The following is a 21,768-nucleotide window of genomic DNA, read 5'->3' on the forward strand; positions in this document are numbered from 1 at the left end:
AAGGGTTTGGGGAGACTGACTGAGTTAGGAAGGAGGGAGAAGACTCCTCGAAAGAAAGCTCCACTGGCCTCTCGCTGTAAGGGCATCTGTGGGGCTCAACGTGGGGCAGCCAGGGTCGGATTACAACACAGCCCAGCTCTCCTGCCGGATGTCTCTGAATCGCTCTCCCCGCCGGGAGGTGTTTAGTGAGTGGGGTTTCCTTCTGCTGATCTTTCTCTGCCCTGGGGTAGATGCTTCTACCAGGGTCTAGTGTCCAAATGCCAGCCTTCCTCCAAGTCCAATTCCAAGTGCCCCCACCGCTTTTAAGGAGCCCTCAGTCGCCTCTGTAGCCAGAAGTCTGTCCCCCTCTTGATTCTCTGTGTTATCAGTCACTTTCCAGCCGCGTGATGATTCTTCATGTGACTTACTTCCTGCATCACACAATGAACTCCCAAGGGCAGAAGCCTTGGTACGTCGCTGCATCCTAGAACCTAGCAAAGTCCCTGGCTTCTGCTAGGAGACTGATAAATATTTGTGGAAGGAGAAAAAAACAAGAATCAAGGGAAGATGCTCTGCTTTTCACCTTTACCAACAAAGGCTAATATATCTGTAGTTTACATATGTCTTATTTTTGGAAAACTCATGTTTGTGTAAGTTAAATCCTCCTATATGACTTAAGAGATTTTTGAGATCAAAAGAGATTTCTAAAATCAGGTGAAATCAGACTTGCTGCTCAATGGCTGTAATTGAGAGACAGCTCTAAATCCTAAACACTGGAGCACCAGGGAGCATCTCAAATGTTGTGACTGAGAAGACGGGGAGATTCACTGATTTCTGCACAAGTGTAAAAGGAAGATCTGTGTTGAGGAAAACTAAAACTGATGAAAGAGGAAAGACTCCCCCTAAACTAAAATCAGGGACCACCACTACACATTTCAAAGTTTCATAAGCACTCTGCTGTGATAAGAAGGCAAAGGTCAGTCTGGGTCTTCAGTATGAGGCTTCTACAGGTCAAATTATCTTATAAATATGGAACTGTTTCCATTTCACTGTATTATTCTTGTATCTGAAACCTTCATAGAAAGTAGAATTTACTTTGAAAAGAGGAAAAGAGTAAAATCGAATTTATGTAAATAACAAGTTGATTGTTAAAAGTTTGATCTTCCCGAACAGAAACAATCCTGTATAATAAAAATGATTCTTATTTCCACTTAGAATCACCTGAGCAGCAAACAGGCACAGGGCAGCAGGTATACGCATTTTCTCACTTAATTCTCGCATCTTCCCCAAATCCGAGGTGGGTCTACTACGAACCTTAGCCCCACCTGACCCCACCTGACCGGTGAGGGTACTGCAGTTTAGAGAAGCGCCTGACAAGGATCACATGGTTACCAGAGCCTGGATTTGAAGTCCCCTATCTGCCCCACTCAAGCCTGGTGCTTTTCCCCTCACATTAATGCTGGCTCCCTTGAACGTTTCCGTTGAACACAAAGGTTTTCCTAGGTATGATATTATAAAAAAGAATACAAGAGATGACCAAAGGAAATTACAAAATTTAACCTCTTGGAGAGTAAGCATCTCCTCTAGTATAATACTAATGACTTGTACAGTCGTCTACTTATGCCTATGAGAGCTGCCTGGACCATTTTGGAATGTCCATGCACTATTTCTCTCTAGAGTCCACAGATGCAGTACAGACTTTAACAGTAATCAGTACATTTTCAGACAGAAATTCTACCATAAAACCCAAGAAAGCTAACCCAGAAAGTAAAGGAGAGGTGATGATGTAAACGTGGTGCCCCAAGCACAATACAAGGGGGGCCTGCACCGCAAGTCACAGCGGGGCCCGAGCAGAACGACTGTGTCTCCCCAAAACACGGCAGCAGCTACACAGGCACTCAATATGAACACCGAGTCCTGCCAGCGTCCAAAGTGTTCAGTTCCACTTAATTTGGATGATGGAAAAAATGAAACAAAAACAGTCCCACGTAGGAATTATGTTGCACAAATGACCCAGTAACGGGTAAGATGCTAAGTTAAGTGGGGGAGGGAAGTTACTAGAAAGGCCTCTGTAGTGGCAAAGTGACACAGCCACCGTGCATTTGCCATGACAGCCCCACGGACTGTCAAGGCCAATGCCAGCATCTGTAAAACGGCATTAGAGAAGCCGAACAACTGCCCTTAATTCGAGAGACTGATTTACAGAAAACACAGAAGGTGGGAGACAAAACCATTTCTCAGCATTTGGCCACAGAAGGTCACTACAACAACTATGCACAGGGACCAAATGAAGGCCAGAAAAGAAAGAAGGAAGGAAGCCGACCACACGGCGGAGCCCTACATGGGCTGATGATCACGGCTGCAACAGTCCACTTACTTGCACTGTGCGTGGTAATACTTTATCAGGTTCTGCAGCAGATCCACACCCTTTTTGGTCTTGATTTCATTAACTTTAATGAGATACTGTGGAAATAAAACAGAATTGGATGTTGATCATTACAGGGAAGGCTCTCTGGCGTGGGTTTGGGTGCCAGATCACCGATCGTGAGTCTGCAGCAGGCGGGGTTGCAGCCAGACAGTGAGCTGACTTAGGGAACGCTGATCTGACAGTCACAAGCGTACAACACAAACTGATTAGCGTGTTAGGATTTTATAAATGCTTAAGATTAGTTTACTAGACAAGCAGAAACCAAACACAGCAAAACATTCTGGAATAATGGATTATCCCACCCCCACCCCAGTGCAGTGGATCTCGAACTCATTGTTCACGTGGACAAAACCTGAAAGATGGATTGAAAGACAAATGGCATTCTCTTTAAGGAAAATGCTGTAAGATACTCAAACGTTCAGACCAAAGAGGTAAATTGGAAAGTACTTCAGGTACTAAAAAGGGAAAGAAGAAAAATAAAATAAATAAAATAATGCACTTGCTTGCTTAGTCACTTCAGTCGTGTCCGACTCTCTGCGACCCCATGGACCATGGCCCGCTAGACTCCTCTGTCCCTGGGATTCTCCAGGCAAGAACACAGGAGTGGGTTGCCATTTATGTGCTAAACATTACTGGCTCTGATTTTCATGACTGGCCAAGATTTTCAGTTGATATTGTTTGCTTCTTGTTCACTTGTTTACGGTGTGAAAGTGCTCATGAACAGATAAACTCCCAGAAGGAGCTGAAGGCTGATGAAGGGAGGGCAGGACAAAAATTTAAAAAAAAAAGAAATGAAGGAAGAAAAACTCGAAACTGAGAAAATTCTATTTTAATATTTTCTGAAAACTGCAAAAAAAAAAAAAAAATCCATTACTCAATATCAGAGTGAGTTGGTCTCTAGGTCAAGGAATGCCAGTGTTCAATGGGAACCCAGTTTGAGAACCACTGCTCTAAGTCTAAGGTAACATGCTTTTCATTGCATTTTCCCCCACCCCTCCACGAATTCAGACTTTCTTAGTGACTACTTCATTTCAGTTTCATTCAAACTGGACACAGGGTTAAAAACAAAACAAACAAAACGCCATGCTGCACAACCTGTACTAGTAAAATTTAATATTCACTACTGTTACCTTTCACTCCTCAATTTTTTTTTCCACACTCACTCACAAGCAATATTAAAGTTCTCACCAAAGAATCCCGTTTGGCTTAAAGAGCCCCTTAGGACCCGGGCTCAAAATAAGAGACAACAGGGAGACGGCAGATCCCAAAAGGCTTGGAGAAAAGTGGAGATTAGAGTCCTTGAGAAACAGTCCCCTCCTCTAATCATCAAACCACAGCCCGAGTTTAAGCATAAAGACGGCTGACCAGCAGGAAAGGCGAGGGGGAACCGCGTCCGAGGTGCAGGGCTGACTTCAGGCCGTCCTTACCTCGCACATCTGGAGCTGGAAGAGGCGCCGCTCCTTCTCCATTTCCTCCGCGATCTCGGCGCCGGTGATCTCCGTGCGGATCATCCCGTGCTGCTTGGCGTGCTCCCTCTTCTCCTTCTCAATTTTGGTACTGTACCCAAAGCAGACGCCGTCGTTTAAGAACAGAAAACCCACACGCCTGTCCTTCCTTTAAGGACAGCCATTTGACTCTTTCTTCATTACTAGACTCTTAAATGGACAGCATCGATCGAAAGTTGAACATCTTGAGTTCAGAGAGAGTCAACACATTGCATGCATTTTCCCCAAGGACACTGCCTGTTTTCACTGTGATCTCACCCTTGACAGGATTCACAAAAGTTCTCTTCCATGCTGGTTGGCATCAAGTCACTGTGACAGCTGACTTTTTCTGCAAAGCACTTTACACGATGCAAAAGAAATCAGGAGGTTGGAGGCCTCAGGCATGTCTTGATTATTAATAGATTATAAGACTTGAGAGTTATTTCAAGAGTATATAATGGGCCTTTGGAGGCATGCACAAAAGTTAGCCAAAGGTAATATTCAATATTTCTCTAAACATAGGTTGTTTTTCACTCCCTAATGATGCTTTAATCATTTAACCACCTGGCAATGGATTGTACACAGTCAAAATTTAGGAGAAATCCAAATCTCTTATTTGGAATGCTGTGAAAATGCTCTTTAGTTGGGAGGGGGCCAGGAGGGAGCCAAGGAAATAAGCGCAGGGAAACCACATTAAACTGAGAGTACCTGAGGGGGATGCTTGACTATGCCAGATGATATTCTGGTATCGATACCAATGGCCACAGCTCTTTTTCTAAAAATCCATTTAATCTGAAAGCAGACTTCTAATTTCTTTCTTTCTAACTCAGACTTTCTTAATGACTGCTTCATTTCAGGTTTCATTCAACTGGTGGTGGTTTAGTCGCTAAGTCGTTTCTGACTCTTGCGACCCAATGGACTGTAGCCTGCCAGGCTCCTCTGTCCCTGGGATTCTCCAGGCAAAAATACTGGAGTGGGTTGCCATTTCTTTCTCTAGGGGATCTTCCCGACCCAGGAATCAAACCCGGGCCTCCTACACTGCAAGATTCATTCAACTAGACACACTTTTTTTTTTTTTTTTTTTAATGCTATATACCTCAACCAGTAAAACTTAACCTTCACCAGTGTTATCTCTCACCAAAAATTCTTTTCCCCCACATTCACTCACAAGCAATATTAAAGTTCTCACAAAAGAGAGCCTATCATTTAGAGTTGTGAAAGCAAAGACTGACCTAGCCTTTGAGTTTTCTTTTAAATTGCCGTGGTGGGAAATCAAACCCCAAGAAAGCCAATATCTTTGCCAAAATACAAACATAGTAGAAAAATCGAGCCATCAACTCAATGAAAAACTTACAAACTGGGCTAAGATTCGCTGTAATACCCTAGTGCCTGCCATATCTAAGCAACTCTTCCATCATGAACCTCACAGGTTAAATGGGTGTGAAGGCAGGGATTTTACCAGAAGGAGAATAAGCCTCAGCTCTCTCTTCACTGGTGTGGGGGGGAAGAGAAGCAGGAAGCTACAGATTCTGGAGAGGGCACATGAGCAGGGAAAAACCTAATAGTAATGACAGACTGCAAGGAGATCAAACCAGTCAATCCTAAAGGAAATATAACCCTGAATATACATTGGAAGGACTGATGCTGAAGCTGAAGTTCCAATACTTTGGCCACCTGATGTGAAGACCCAACTCACTGGAAGAGACCCTAGTGCTGGCAAACAAGGAAGGCAAAAAGAGAAGGGGGTGGCAGAGGATAAGAAGGTTGGATGGCATCACCAACTTAGTGGATATGAGTTTGAGCAAACTCCAGGAGATGGTGAAGGACAGGGAAGCCTAGCATGCTGCAGTCCATGGGGTCACAAAGAGTAGGACCTAACTGAGCGATGACAGACTTTGGGTTAACATGGTGATGACCATGTGCACTTATTTATTCTTCCTTCACCAAGCTCACTAAAATGATAGGAAAGTCATTAAAAAAGTATAATTTCCCAAAGACAGGAATTGGAGACCAAAAAGAAAAAAAAAAAAAGAGAGAATTCAACAAAGATTTGGATAAGCAGGTCTGAAGAGAGAAAAGTCTACACCCCAAATGACAGGGTCCCCTGCCTTCTGCAGCTTCCAGAACAATATACACTCACTAGATGGGGGCACGAGGGGCTGGGTGATCCCAGAAGACAGACCTCTGGATACTGACATGTAGAATAATCCCGATTAAAAATCTGGCTTGACATCCCCCAAACTTAATACCTAAAGCGGCAGCTCTAGCTCTCTCGAGAAGCCCTGATATGTACATGACCTTTCAGTGAACACCTGGGTGCCTTGCTCTGAGATATGAATGGGCAGTCAGGGACAATAAGGATAATTGAGCAAAGGTCCCAAAATGAAAGGGAGAGGTCAAAGAAGACAAACAGCAGGGCTGGGGTGGCATAGGGAACCAGGGCAGTAAGAAAGCAGAAAAAAATTTATAAAAGGTAACCAAATCCTCAGAGAGCTAAAACAGTGCCTCTACAAAACAAGAAACCATATAAACAAAAAAGCTCCCCACAATCCCAACTAACTGAGAAAAAGAGCTTTTAGAAATTTAAAACATGATAGCCAAAATAATACACACACACACGAACAAACAGAAACAGTGGGAAAAAAGGTGAAGAAATAACCTAAGACATAAATAGGACAGAAAAGAGAAGAAAAGTATAAGGACAACCTAGAAAGTCCAACATTGTATGATAAGGTGTGTTGGTTAAAAAAAAAAAAAACCTGAGGAATCACATGAAAAGTTTCCAGACTTTTCGTGAAGGACTAAAAAACGACAAACCAAACGTCAGTGCACACACCATGGCTTAAGAAGCAGCTCCGTAAGACCACTCATAAAGGGAAGACTTGAACATGGTCTAACTGAAAATAAACCAACCACGGCCCCCCTAAAGCCTCCATGTATCACACACATAAAGAAATGGGGATCAGAGACATCTGATTTTTTTTTTTTCACGAGCAACAGTGGAAATTGCAGAACAATGGAGTAATGCTTTCAACATTTTATAAGAAAATGATTACAAAATTGAAATTTTATATTCAGCCATCTCTCAATTTTGTGTGATGGCAGAAGGAAGGGATTGCTGGACATGCAAAACCTGAAAATTTTACCTCCTTTAGGGCTGCTCTCTGGGAAGGGCTGGAGGTGGCATGAAAGTGAAAGTTGCTCAGTTGTATCTGACTCTTTGTGATCCCCTGGACTATACAGTCCATGGAAATCTCCAGGCCAGAATAGTGGAATGGGTAGCCTTTCCCTTCTCCAGGGGATCCTCCCAACCAAGGGATCGAAGCCCAGTCTCCTGCATTGTAGCTGGATTCTTCACCAGCTAAGCCACAAGGGAAACCCAAGTATACTGGAGCTGGTAGCCTATCCCTTCTCCACCGGATCTTCCCGACCCAGGAATCAAACCAGGGTCTCAGGCATGGCAGGCAGATTCTATACCAACAGAGCTGAGCTATCAGGGAACCGTCAGGGAAGAGGTGGTGTGCTCACAAAATACTGCGCCTACCACGGCAAGGAAATAGGTCTACCACTAGGGGGAGCCCCAGGGTGAGAGCCGCTCTGCTGACCTCTCTAGGCTCAGTCGTGTCCGACTCTTGTGACCCCATGGACTGCAGCCCACCAGGCTCCTCTGCCCATGGGATTCTCCAGGCAAGAGTACTGGAGTGGGTTGCCATTTCTTTCTCCAGGGGATATTCCTGATCTAGGAATTGAACCTGTGTCTCTGGCATTGCAGGCAAATTCTTTACTAACTGAGCTATGAAGGAAGCCCCTCTGCTGACATAGGGGGCCTTGGAAGGATGTCTCCAGGAGGGCAAAGGAACTGATAGAGAATTTAATGATAATAGATATATAATCACCATAATAATATACATCATGCATCTGCTCAGCAGCAACATTAATAGGTATTGGACATCTGCTGGGATAATAAAAATTCACAATAGATTCATGTACAACTGAGTACATGAATAAATGAGGCAATTGATTCATTAAGAAAAAGCAAAAAAAAAAAGTGGGAATTCAATCATAGCACACCTTCAGACTGACAATACATATTTATTTAATATTTGACCCCTTTGTAAGACATATCAATAAATGGCCAGTAAGCAAACAAAGAAGGGATTCACTGGTGATCACAGAGATGAAAAATAAATACCCAATTAAGATGGACAATCTCAAATGCTACTGATGTGGAACAATGAGAACTTCCATACAATGATGGTGTAGTAAGAACGGGGTGAACACTTTGGAAACCTATTTGAGAGTTTTAAAAATGAAATTAAACATATATTTACCCAGTAACTCAACAATTCCCCCACTAGATATTTATCTAAGACAAAGGAATTCATATTTGGACAAACCCATCCACAAAAAGACTAATGCATGAACGTTCAGGGCTTCCCAGATGGCGCTAGAGGTAAAGAACCAGGCTGCTGATGCAGGAGATGTGGGTTCGATCCCTGGGTCAGGAAGATCCACTGGAGGAGGAAATGACAACTTACTCCAGTATTCTTGCCTGGAGAATCCCATGGACAGCCTGAGCACATATACATGTTCAACAATGCATATTTATACTCGCAAAAATGTAATCACTGACAACTGGATTAAAACACAAATCACTGTATTTATCTTATTGGACAATTGGGGAGGGTGTGGGGTGGAAAAGTGATGGGGGATGGTTATACAAGGGTGGTAAATCCTCACCTATCACGGCAATACAGTACAGACGAACCAAGAAGGGACAGCAAGAGAAACCTGAGGGATGTGGGGACAACTCAGGAGACCCACCCCCCTTGTAAGGACTCAGTTCTAACTCCTTCCTGCTGTGTGCAGGTGCCCCTGGGCCTGGCAGTCCTGTGAGCACTCACGACCCACTCACACAGGGCAAGACACGAGGGCCTGACCCCATGGCCCCCGGCCTTCACTTACCCTGGCTGGCCATTTTAGGAACCCTTCTGTTCTCAGCACCACTTGTCACTGTCACAGCACATTAGAAGCATTCCTTAGGCAGCAAATCCTCAATGATGTGCATATTACATAAGCAATTACAGAAGTGGTTTCAGGGAAAACATTTTAATCCTGAATTTGTTTTTCTTTGGCTTGTGTTTTCACTTTACTGTTATTGCTGCCTACGGAAATGCTTTTATTCTCTCATGTTTATAGTTATCCGAGTTTATAGTCAAGACGCTTATTAAATGCTTTTAAATACATTTCTCCTCTCACCCCACCCCACCGCCTGATGTTATAGATGTCTCAGAGTACTAATAAGAATCACTACGGATGGTGACCGCAGCCTTGAAATTAAAAGATGATTGCTCCTTGGAAGAAGAGCTATGACTGACCTAGACAGTGTATTAAAAAGCAGAGACAACATTGCCAAGAAAAGTCCATCACATATGAGCTATGGTGTTTCTAGTAGCCATGTCTGGATGTGAGAGTCAGACCATAAAGAAAGCTGCGCTTTCCATATGAAAGTTTTCCATTTAAGTTCTACCATAAAGAAGAACTGATGCTTTCGAACTGTGGTGCTGGAGAAGATTCTTGAGAGTCCCTTGGACAGCAAGGAGATCAAACCAGTCAATCCTAAAGGAAATCAACCCTGAATATTCATTGGAAGGACTGATGCTGAAGCTTCAATACTTTGGCCACCTGATGTAAAGAGCAACTCATTAGAAAAGACCCTGATGTCGGGAAAGACTGAAGGCAGAAGAAGGGGCAACAGAGGATGAGAGGGTTGAATGGCGTCACTGACTCAAAGGACATGAATTTGATAAACTCAGGGAGATAGTGAAGGACAGGGAAGCCTGAAGTGCTGCTATTCATGGGGTCACAAAGAGTCGGACACGACTGAGCGACTAAACAATAATAAGGAAGGGATGTGGAAGAACAACCCGGATAGTATGAGGATGAGCCAGGTCCACGCTGAGGTCTCACATGCAGTGTCTCCCTGATCCTACATGATCACCCCAGCATGCAGGCCTCTGGCTGCAGCCATGCTATGCTGCTCTGGGGTCACAGAGAACAGAGGGGAGGCCACACTTACTAGCCTTAGGACCTTCCGAAGCCTCTTAGCCTTGCTAAGCTTTAGCTTCCTAATCCACAGACAGGCAGTCCAAGCTGCACACCGAGAGGGGTGCTGTGAGGAGGTCATGCATGTAAAGCATTGTGCTCAGGCCCTGGTGGGCAGATGGACATTACTGTTGTTGTGTTGCCAAGTCATGTCTGACTCTTTGCAAGCTGGTGGACCGTAGCCTGCCAGGCTCCTCTGTCCATGGGATTCTCCAGGCAAGAATACTGGAGTGGGTTGCCATTTCCTTCTCCAGGGGATCTTCCCAACTCAGGGATCAAACCTGCATCTCCTGCATTGGCAGGTGGATTCTTTACAATGGAGCCACAACACAAACAGTAGCTATTTGTTTATTTCTGAGTTGCCATGTTATCCAGAAATGGGTAAATGGTCTATAGTTATGCACTAACTATAATGAAAGAAAAACTACAATAGCCATAGACCTATAACTTGACCATTAGTACCAGCCACGGACACCAAAATAATCGATAATGAAAGTACATCTCACTCCAGACAACCAGCATGGGAAGTGTGTAACCACTTCTAATCAGCATACTCAGCCTCATGGTCCTTACAAGGATGGACTCAGCAGTGTTTTTCTTCTGAAGGAATTAGTTCAAGACAATCTGTCTTTATTTTAGTTATTCTTTTTCTTAGAACACTTAAAACAGTAACAAAAAACAAACAAACAAAAGAAACCAATAAAAAAAAAAACACTTACAACTTCGTCTCATAATCTTTCCAAGCTTTGTCAAATGGCTTCTTGAGATCCTTAGAAGAGAGAAAATAAAAATTGAGATTAAATGTGCTTTTGCTTAAAGATGAATCATTTTCAAATCACATCTTAGCAGAAACAATTTCCATTACAGAACACTGAATCTTTACACAGGACACTTTCAGGCACACCACGTGACTTATTACACCCAAGAAAGCTGAGGAAGTTGTGGCGCGAGTGTTCCCGCTCAAAACCATGAGGCAGTGCCTGGTGCTTCTGAGAGGTGGGTCCACTAGGGTGGACCCCAGACTCAGCACAGACCACCCCCCTCACTCCAATCTTCCCGACAGCATCTCATCCTGTTTCTCGGTCAATAACACTATGTGAGTCGGTGTGTTTCTTCTAATGATCACCTTCCAACAACACTTTCTATGCTGAAAATGATCAGAGTGCCTTTCAGATACGAGTACCACTAGGATTTTCGAAGACGAAACAAATTGATCCTTTGAAGCTGAAGTGAAAATCGAAGTTTGGAACACTCACGCCTTTGACTCCCTTCAGGTCTCCTTTCAACAAGGAATCCAAGGTGAAGATCACATTGTGGCTCAGGCCCTGGAGCTGAAAAGCAAATAAAGACGGGAGACGGTTAAAATGGGGAGCGCAGGGAACCGCAAAACCAGCTGAGGCTCGGAGAGCACCGTCGGCCCCATTCAAGTACAGACGTGACGAAATGAGGGCAGAGACCTTGATCGCCCTGCTGGAACTGTATCCTCAGGGCCCACGTTCTGTTAAAAAAGAAAGCTGTCCAGGGGTTCCCTGGTGGCCCAGTGCGAAGACTTCGTCTTGCAATACAGGAGACACCGGTTTGATGCCTGGTCTGGGAAGAGTCCCACACGTGCAGAGCAGCTAAGCCTGCTTGCTGCAACTACTGAGCCCTTGCTCTAGAGCACGAGCCACACCAGTGAGCCCACTGGCTGCAACAGCTTAAGCCTCTGCGCCGGAACCAGAGAAGCCACTGCAATGAGAAGCCCGCACAGCACGATGAAGAGTAGCCCCTGCTCACTGCAACTAGAGAAAGCCCACGTGCAGCAGCAAGGACCTACCACAGCCAAAAAATAAAAAACAGACTGTGCGTTTCACGGTAGGTAAATTTAAACCCAATTTTAAAGAAATAATGTAGTCTCCTAGCCATCTGATTTACTGAAGTGAAGTGAGAGTCGCTCAGTCGTGTCTGACTCTTTGCGACCCCATGGGCTATAGAGTTCGTGGGATTTTCCAGGCCAGAATACTGGAGTGGGGAGCCTTTCCCTTCTCCAGGGGATCTTCCTGAGCCAGGAATTTAACACAGGTCTCCCGCATTGCAGGCGGATTCTTTACCAGCTGAGCCACAAGGGAAGTCCTAAATTTCCCACTTTTTAATAATCCACCTGCTGATGCAGGGGACACAGGTTGGATCCTTGGCCCTGAAAGATTCCCACACATGCCACAGAGAGACAAAGCCCACACACCACAGCTACCAAGCCTGTGCTCGAGAGCCCGCCAGCCACCACTGCTGAGCCCATGGGCTGCAGCGACTTAATTAAATCCCTGCACTTGGAGCCTGGGCTCCAGAACTAGAGCAGCCACTGCAATAAGCCTGTACCCCTCAACTGGAGAGTAGCCCCTCGCCGTAACTAGAGAAAGCCCGTGTGCCGCAATGAAGACCCAGCACAACCAAAATTAAAAAAAAAAAAAAGCTACTTAGCAAGTGCAACCTACAGCTGGAGGGGTTTTTTTCCCCCCACTGTTCCAAGGCAGTGGCCTGGGTCTCCCTGATTTCAGGATGGAGCAGAGAGAAGTCCACAGAGGAGAGAGGGGGAGGACTGTAACCAGCTGGGGAGCAGGGGGACAGGGTGGGAAACTAAGGGGAGGATGGTCTAGTGTGCACACAGTCAGGAGAGCCAGGACTAAGGAGAGTTTATGATACAGTCTGTCCTCAAGGAGACCTAGGCATCTCGGGGAAGTCAGTTTCAGCAGTGTGGAACCAAGATGCCAGGGACCCATAGCACTGGTTATGGATGCAGAGGATCTGGGTTCCCTCATTCGAGAGGTCATTTTGTTCACGTGTTAAGTGTATTCACTTGTCAGGTCACCCACCCACCCTCTCATCAATCACTGACCAAGTACCTACTCCATGACACCTGCGATGCTGGGGTTGAGATAGGGGTGTCGTGATGTCTAAAACACCGCCTGCCTCCAGAGAGCTTGCACCCTGGGGGCAGATGCAGTCATCATGCAGCCAATTCTACTGCAGGATGATGCCACGTATTTATCAGCGACAAAGGGAGAAAGCGGTGTGTGAAGGAGCAAGGCTGATGCGTACAGGCTCTGCTTGGGATCCTCTTAACCATATCTTTAAAGCGAGGATGTTATAACCTGTTGTGGGTGGCTGCTGTGAAGATGCAGTGAGTTCATGAACAGGGAAAGTGCTAGTGTGTTCCCTGATACTTGGGAAAAGCTGAAGACGTGTTTACTTTGAAAATTCTACGGGATGTTAAATACAAATGAAGGCAACGTGGTGCTGAAGCTGAAACTCCAATACTTTGGCCACCTGTGCGAAGAACTGACTTGTTGGAAAAGACCCTGATGCTGGGAAAGACTGAAGGCAGGAGGAGAAGGGGACGATAGAGGATGAGACGGTTGGATGGCATCACTGACTCAATGGACATGAATCTGAGCAAGCTCTGGGCGTTGGTGATGGACAGGGAGGCATGGCGTGCTGCAGTCCACGGGGTCGCAGAGTTGGACACAACTGAGCGAATGAACTGAACTGAAGGCAACATGGGAGCAGACGTGGAGAGGTGGGGTGGGGAGATCCTCTCTCCTGCCCGGAACACCTCTCTAGCCCTGGCCCGAGGTTCTCATCCGAGGTTTCCTGCAGCTCTAAGTCACTCCATGTCCTGCCCTCCCTGACCACCAGTGTGACACACGAGGACAGTTTCCTACCACTAGAGGGCTTGGACCAGAACCAACCCACTCTCTTTCTTATTTCAAAGACAAAGAGATTCCTACCAAGACCACCTCATCTTTGCCATCTCACCATCACCCATGCAGAGGAACAGCCCTCGTTCCCGGGGGGTCTGGGGTGCCGGTTCTCAGGGCGTGGGGTGAAAACGACCTCAGATATTGTAATGGTTTGTGGCTTTCCAATGGGTCACAGTATGTAAACTGAAACAGAGAACACCACAGTATTCGGGTTTCACAGGGGAAGTTAAGAGGAAAGAAGTCTTAAGGAAAGCTCTGGGCTCCCCTGGTGGTGCAGTCTGTAAGGATTCGCCTGTCAGTGCAGGGTACACGGGCTTGATCCCTGGGCCGGGAGGATTCCACATGCTGCAGAGAACTAACCCCATGTGCTATTAACCACTGAGCCCAACGCGCTGCAACTACTGAAGCCCACAACCCCCGGAGCCTGGGCTCCGTAAGAGGGGCCACTGCAGCGAGAAGCTGGCACGCCGCAACCAGAGAGGAGCCCGCCCCGAGCACTCTTCACAACTCGAGAAAAGCCCACACAGCAACAAAGACCCAGCACAGCCAAAAATAAGTAAAATTATTTAAAAATAATAATAATGCTCCCTGGGGTGGAGGCTTGCAGGTAATAATGAGGAAAAAAAAGAAAGGGTGAAAAACACTGGCATTGGATCTGAGATGGGGAAAAATCAAGATTAAGAGGATTCACTCTCTGTCCTAGACAGATAGCTAGAATAATATTTTGTTCTGAGTTCTCAACAATCTCATTCCTGGGCCACAAGCCCCCTGCCTCCCACTACCCTGTGGTCTTGGGACTTGGGGTCACGTCCACCTTGTGTGGACGGTGGTTAAGTGAAGTAGGGACCTCCATTAATCAAGGCAGAACCTACCTTTCCTATGTTTGTGAAGATCCTTGCATTACTTTCTTCTCAACCTTTACCACTCTAACCATTTATAAGTGTATTTGTTTCCTTATGTGTTTTGTTGTGTTCCCAATTTGAATGCAGGCTTCTCTGGTTACTCAGACAATAAAGAATCCGCCTGCAATGCGGGAGACCTGGGTTTGATCCCTGGATTGGGAAGCTCCCCTGGAGGAAGGCATGGCAACCCACTGCAGTATTCTTACCTGGAGAACCCCCATGAACAGAGGAGCCTGGTGGGGGTATAGTCCATGGGGGTCACAAAGAGTCAGACATGATTGACTGGTTAAGCACAATTTGAATGCAAGCTCTTTGAGAGTGCAGTCTGTGTCTTCACTATGTTTCCAGAATTTAGAACACTGCCTGGCACAGAGCAGGTACTCACTAAATATTTTCAGAATAAAGGAAACACAAAGTCACATGTATACAAGGTTCTTCTCTACAGGAATGTTCAGATTGAAGGCAGGTTTAGTATTTATCGGACTTCCCTGGTGGCTCAGACGGTAAAGCGTCTGCCTACAATGCGGGAGACCCGGGTTCAATCCCTGGGTTGGGAAGATCTCCTGGAGAAGGAAATGGCAACCACCTCCAGCATTCTTGCCTGGAAAATCCCATGGATGGAGGAGCCTGGTGGGCTACAGTCCAGGGGGTTGTAAAGATTCGGACACAACTGAGCAACTTCACTCAGTTCACTTAGTATTTATCAGCAGAGGACCAGTTAATAAATGATGGGAAGGTCTATCCATAGCCATAAAGACGGGCAAGTTTTTTATGTCTGACTTTGGAAATACCTCCAAGATAAACTGTTTTGTGATAAAAGCAAAGTGAAAAACAGTATTCATGGTATACAAGGATTTATACGAAAAGAGGGAAGAAATATGTCTACGCTCAAATTATTTCAGAGAGAATACAGACTACACCGCTGATGGTCCCTTCCAGGGATGGACACTGGTTGGAAGACTGTGCACCTTCTGCATCTGGGGGGAGGTCAGGGGAGGGATAACCTGGACTGTGCTATTGATTCAAAAAAGGTGAAAATTCTAAAACAGAAACATGAAGAGACAGTGATTATAAACCATTTTAAACCATGAGTCCCACATCAAGGCTTTCACCAAGGCCCCTTATCCTTCAGGAAATAAAAGCAGGAAAAAACAAAAAATACATAAATGTCCTTGCCACTTTGGCCTGAAGGCTGTGTTACAAAATAACAGTAAGAGTCATGAAACTCCGTGGTCTGTACTGAATTTGAGGGTTGTTTGGGAGGAAAAGTCCCTTAAAAGCTAGGTACTGACCACAACAAACACACAGCATCACATTTCGGCCCCGTCATTGTGGTGAGGCACAGGGTAAGGGTGGTGGACTGTAGTTTGCAGTGATGGAAAACCCCAAGACTTACGCATTTCTTTGTGGTTATCCGCACACATACTCTTGGGGGCTGATAAGAAACCAAGAAGGCAAAAATACCACATATTGTGAATTCAGAATCTTCCCAGTGATAAGCCTATGAAAAGGCCATAGGAAAAAAAAAAAAATTAAACTTACACAACCTTTTATTTCCTGGGAAAAAGTTGGTTCATTTACAAAAACTGGCAAAGGAGATTTTGTGAATACTAACTGTCTATTTTTATAAAGATAGGGAGAGAAGTCAGAGAGAGAGCAGAGTAACCTTAAGAGAAGTAAACTTTTAGGACATATTTGGGCAAAACTAAACTTCCTTCCTGGGATTTCCCTGGTGGGTCAATAGTTAAGACTGCATTTCCACTGCAAGTGGGCGTAGGTTTGACCCCTGGAAGGGAAATTAAGATCTCGCCTGCCACATGCTGCAGCCAAAAAAAATTTTTTACATAAATAAATAAAATATGCTCATGACAGAAATTTAAAAAGAAAAATTTCCTTCTTGGCCATCTCAACCAAGAACACCTGCTCTCAGATATTTTAAGGTGCTGCTTCTGTGACAGAGATGGATCAGATCGCTTCACAGTTGTAGGATTCAGTCATTTTCCTTTTCTTTGCTAATTTCCCAGCTCTTTCAGGAATCCTTTTCATGGCTTTGGCAAACTTTTCATTGCAAACAGATATATAACAAAAACACCCCATGGGCAATGCAGTCAGCATGACACAATAATAATATGGGTGGACAGACTTCTGGTATCACCTTCACAAGCCTCAGGTTTTTAAAAGAAGCCTTTCAAATCTGTTATATAATCATTTCCTATTTATTTTACTGAGGTCCTATTGATTCCTCCACTCCCATTTACTCCCAGCCCATTTCCTTTATCAATAAAGTTGAACTAACATCAGCTCTTCATGTGATTCAAGATAGCACGAGGTGGAAGGGCATGTTTTAAAAAGTACATCTTTTCCATTTTATTAAGCATGTAACACACTAACACCCCTTTCAGGAGGGATGTTTGGTTGTGGTAAATACACGTGCTTTGCAAACAAACTGCTCTTTGCTTCCTTCCTTACAAAAGGGCAGCTTCCCCTGTGAGCACACCTATCAGGCCCACCAAGGAATCCGGGGCAAATCAGACAGGGGGTGGCTGAGGGCTACCATTCTGCACAATGATGCAAAAGTGACTTGTTTAAGCACATAAACTATGATTAATATTGGCTTTGAGAAAAACAATCATTTTGTCTACAACTGCTTAAATGCTACCAGCCATTATACAAACTGCCCTTGCAATTCCAGCCACTGGTAAAGGCTTCATGAATGGTTTTCCTCTGGGTATACAAACATACACACCTCCATGCCCTTATTTTTCTTTACCCCTGTAGAGCTTTGCTACGAAATGAAATGATCTTGTTATCTGTTTGCAGATTATAGCCTATCTTTTCTAGAAGGTATACTTTCTAAGGGGAGGCGTTCACTAACCCATCAGATCCCAAGACAGGAGCCAAGCAGCAGTTGTAGGTTTTCAGGCTCCAGGGCTGTTGCTGGCCGGCAGGTGTGAGCCTGGCGATGGGGCGGGGCAGTGACCCCCAGGACACCTACAACACCGACCTGCACGTGCGACTCTACCAACTGAGCACGTAATCTGCTTGCTTTGTCATCCTGCATTACTTCTGACAACCCCTCTTCACTGCACACTGGCTTCTCTCTCCTTCCCCTCTGCAGACAGAAACAGTTCCTCTGTAAGTAAGGCTAATGCGAATCTGCTGACTTGCTCAGCACATTGGAAAATCCAATTAAAGTAATGAGCCAGCTCCCAGCCATTCTGCCTGCCGAGGTTCCCTGGTATAAATTAGGTCTTCCGGCTCGTGTGTTAACTCCTTCCTGCCCTGCAGAGTGACTCACCACCGTGAAGCTGCTTTACCCTGGTGCCTGGGCATCAGGCCGTCTTCCAGGGCATTTAAGATCCGGAGGAAAGAGTTCTTGGCAGGAGCCGCGAGGCATGAGGCCATGCATCACTTCTGGCCTGTGGCTTTGGGAGAACCGCCTGACTTGCTGACTTGGCTCCCTGATTTGAAAATAGGTGTCCTGGCGCCTTCCTCCACGAGCCCGAGCCAGTGCTAGGGGACCAGGGCCTGACGCCAACGAAATTCTTGCTTCACCGCAGACACACAGGGTTGCCTGCTTCACTGGCAGCTCCTGAGAACTGTGCAAGGTGTGTTCAAACACTCTATTAAGTAGAGGCATCAAACCACAAACCAGGCCTGGCACTAAAGGCAATGAACTGCTTACCTCACTGTCTTCTTAGAGGTATCAGAATGCTTTGACAACTACGATATACTATATACGTGAATGAACAATCATTATCAGCTATTACTAACCTATTAAGCTAAGAGAAAGATTGAGGGCAGAAGGAGAGGAGGGCGAAAGAGGAGGAGGGGGCTGAATGGCATCACTGATTCCATGGACACGAACTTGGGCAAACTCTGGGAGGGACAGGGAAGACTGGTGCGCTGCAAGCCCACGGGGTGGGAAAGAGTCGGACACAACTTGGCAACTGAACAACAAAAGCTAAACTTTATTTGGTTGCATATGCATTAAGGGGAAACAGAGATTCTGCTCAGAGGTGGAGGGGTGAGAGGTAATGATGCTCCCTCCTCCACTGCTCAGGGCTTTGTAAGTGCAACCCTCACAGCCACCAGAGTGCCCTGTGCTCACACGGTCAACCAGGGGACGTGCACTTGGCCGGGCTTCGCTTGGGCAAGGCATTCAGGCCACTCCACACGCTGCCAAGGGGCCGAGACACGCAGACACTGCCTGCGATGCACGCAAAATGCCTGGCGCAACACACTCTTAATAATAAAATGTAACCCCGTTTATTTTCTTAGAGTCCTTTACACATAAAAAGCTCAGCAGTAGTGGTGGGGGAAAAAACCTAAGATAGCATTTCAGATCCTGAAATAGGTCTTCTGAGGCTGGAAGAGTGGAGGGGGAAACTCCTAAGTGTCCTTTGGATGACACCACTCTCTCTTCTGGTAAGTTTCAGGGTGGTTTCCCTGCCTCATCCTCCTATAAACTGCATGATAATATACCCTGCTCTAAGCTAGGCAGCCTGAAACAGTTATTAAAATGACAGATGGCATTGTGTTTAACAGATGTTATCTAAAATCACTGGGGCTTGCCAGGTGGTGCCGTGGTAAAGACTCTGCCGGCCAATGCAGGAGACACAAGACACCCAGGTTCGGTCCCTGGGTCGGGAAGGTCCCCTGGAGGAGGAAATGGCAACCCACTCCAGTGTTCTTGCCTGGAGAATTCCCTGGACAGAGGAGCCTGGTCAACTACAGTCTAAAATTATTGCTCTCTTCAGATGAGTCTTGGTCTCACCCAATTAATGAGGAAACAGGCAGAGAGAGGTTAAGCCAGCTGCCCAAGGTCAAACAGTAAGTAAAGGAGTTGGTCAGCGTATTAATGAAGGTTTTCACTGACTCCAAAGGCCATTCTCTTGTGCTCTGCCATGCTGTTAGACTGAGATTTTAAGGTGATTATCAGATCACATCACCACTGAACTGGTGAACCAGTTTAACAGTGAACTGGCTTCAAGTGCCCCCTCCCAGTGTATGTCTGGCCCCCGCACAATACGTCCTAGGCTCCCCCAACAGTTCCCACTGGCCTTCGAGCACTCCAGGCCTCCTCCGTTTCTTGACCCATCACGTTCTCTCCTCCGCGCACCTGCTGGGCCTTCTGTTGGGACCACTCTTCCTCTGGCTGCTGGCAAAGCGGGCTTCCAGTCTCCAGGCCACCGCCTCAGTGAGGTCCTGACCAGTCTAACTCTGGACTGACAGCTTCTCCCTAACCTCCCATTACTCTCAACCAGGCAGAACAGGTCCTCTTCAGGAGGGTCTGCATTTTAGAGTCAGTGGTGTGTTTTTTCACTTTCTGGAGCAAAGCTTCTTGAGGACAGGGGGCCCTGACTGTTTTGTCCACCACTGTGTCACATCAGGTCCTCAGCATAGACACAGTAAAATGCTTGTTGACTGAGTGAATGGGTGAAGAAATGAGTCTGAACCCAGACTCCCTGCATTGGGAGCATGGGCCACCAGGGCAGTCCTTGGGCGGCTCTGCTTTAGGGAGTTGTAGGCTTCTTATGAAACGAAGCTTCTTAGGCCGCCGTATTGTACAAAACGGGAAAACATTTTCAAAGTGTATAAATAAATGAAGATTGGAGTTATAAAACCGCACTACAGTATGAGCCCAGTATTGCTTAAGTACTGTATGATATTTGAAAGGCAAAAGGAGAAGGGGACGGCAGAGGATGAGATGATTAGATAGCATCGCTGACTCAATGGACATGAATCTGAGCAAATTCCAGTAGCGAAGGACAGGGTTGCCTGGAATGCTGCAATTCATTAGGTTGCAAAGAGGCGGACATGACTCTAGTGAATGAACAACAACCGTATGATAAGGACTAGTCACAGGAAAACAAGACGTATGTATAGACAGAAAAAACGTCAGAAGCTAGCTAGCTAGCTAGCTAGTTCCCAACCCCTTAACAGTAGACTGTAAAGTGATTGGTGATTTTTATTTTACTCTTTTTCCCCCTGCATTTTTCAGGTAGTCAACAATGAACTGGTTATTACTTTTACATGTGTGTGTGTTAGTCACTCAGTTGTACCCGACTCTTTGCTACCCCATGGACTACGGCCCACAAGGCTCCTCTGTCCATGAGATTTTCCAGGCAAGGATACTGGAGTGGGTTGCCATTTCCTTCTCCAGGGGATCTTCCCAACCCAGGGATCGAACCCTGGTCTCCTGCACTGCAGGCAGATTCTTTACTGACTGAGCTATTACTTTTACATAGGCTGTTATTAAGAAGAAATTTGACACGGAAACACAAGAGGGCGGTATAATCGCCCAGCAGCTCATTTCTCATTTAACTGACTTATTATTATAAGATACAAAGCAGGTGGTGTGTATAAAAGTAAAAATAATTAATAAGGCAGTGAAACTGGATGAAAAATGCTGTATCTTCTCTTTAATGCTAGGGAGGGCTTCCCTGGTGGGTCAGTGGTAAAGAATCTGCCTGCAACGGGTCGCAAAGACCCCCTGGAGAAGGAAATGGCACCCCACTCCGGTCCTCTTGCCTGGGAAATGCCATGGACAGAGGAGCCCAGCAGGCTAGGGCCCATGGGGTCGCAAAGAGCTGAACACGACTCAGCGGCTAAACGGCGGCAACCACAGAACACCAGGGGGCTCAGGCTCTCTGCTCAGGACAGCAAGGCGCACTAGCAGTTCTCAGAGTAGTCCTCGGCCCAACAGCGTCAGACCAGCCGGGAACTCGTCAGAAACAAAACCTCCAATCTTATTAATCAGACTCTGCGGGGCAAGAGGGGACCAACAACCCTCTTTTAAACAAGCTTTTTTGGGAAGATCAATGCAAGGGCAAGTGCGGGCCCTGTGGCCTTAGCTGTTCAGAGTAGGAAAAAAACCAAAGTTCTGTTAGAGAAGAAAGTCCTACAGCCAGAGAGTGGGAACCACTCGCCTAAGGCCTGAGGCGTAATTCCTATGAAGAACAGAGGTGAGTGAGAGGTGAGGAGGACCAAACTCCCACTTTAAGCTGAAGGGACTGGGAACGAGCAAGTCTGAATTTAAGCAGAAAGTACAGTTTTACTGAAATTTTTGCAGAGGAAACTGGGTATGTGTAGGAGTGTCAAGGAATAAGAGAATACCTTAATGTAAAATA

General features: G+C 45.9%; 1 protein-coding gene across 1 annotated transcript in view; it reads right to left on the minus strand.

Annotated features, from left to right (window-relative positions):
- The window catches only part of ASAP1 (ArfGAP with SH3 domain, ankyrin repeat and PH domain 1), a 326,825-nt gene that overhangs the window by 72,096 nt on the left and 232,961 nt on the right, over nt 1–21,768 (minus strand). Inside the window, exons 6-9 of the mRNA XM_065902602.1 lie at nt 11,253–11,327; nt 10,716–10,765; nt 3,835–3,964; nt 2,357–2,442 (exon numbers count right to left, since the gene is read on the minus strand). Of these exons, the coding sequence (XP_065758674.1) occupies nt 2,357–2,442; nt 3,835–3,964; nt 10,716–10,765; nt 11,253–11,327 (341 nt within the window). The remainder of the gene's footprint in view (nt 1–2,356; nt 2,443–3,834; nt 3,965–10,715; nt 10,766–11,252; nt 11,328–21,768) is intronic.

This window comes from Muntiacus reevesi, chromosome 12, assembly GCF_963930625.1.
Source record: "Muntiacus reevesi chromosome 12, mMunRee1.1, whole genome shotgun sequence".
Taxonomy (NCBI): Eukaryota; Metazoa; Chordata; class Mammalia; order Artiodactyla; family Cervidae; genus Muntiacus; species Muntiacus reevesi.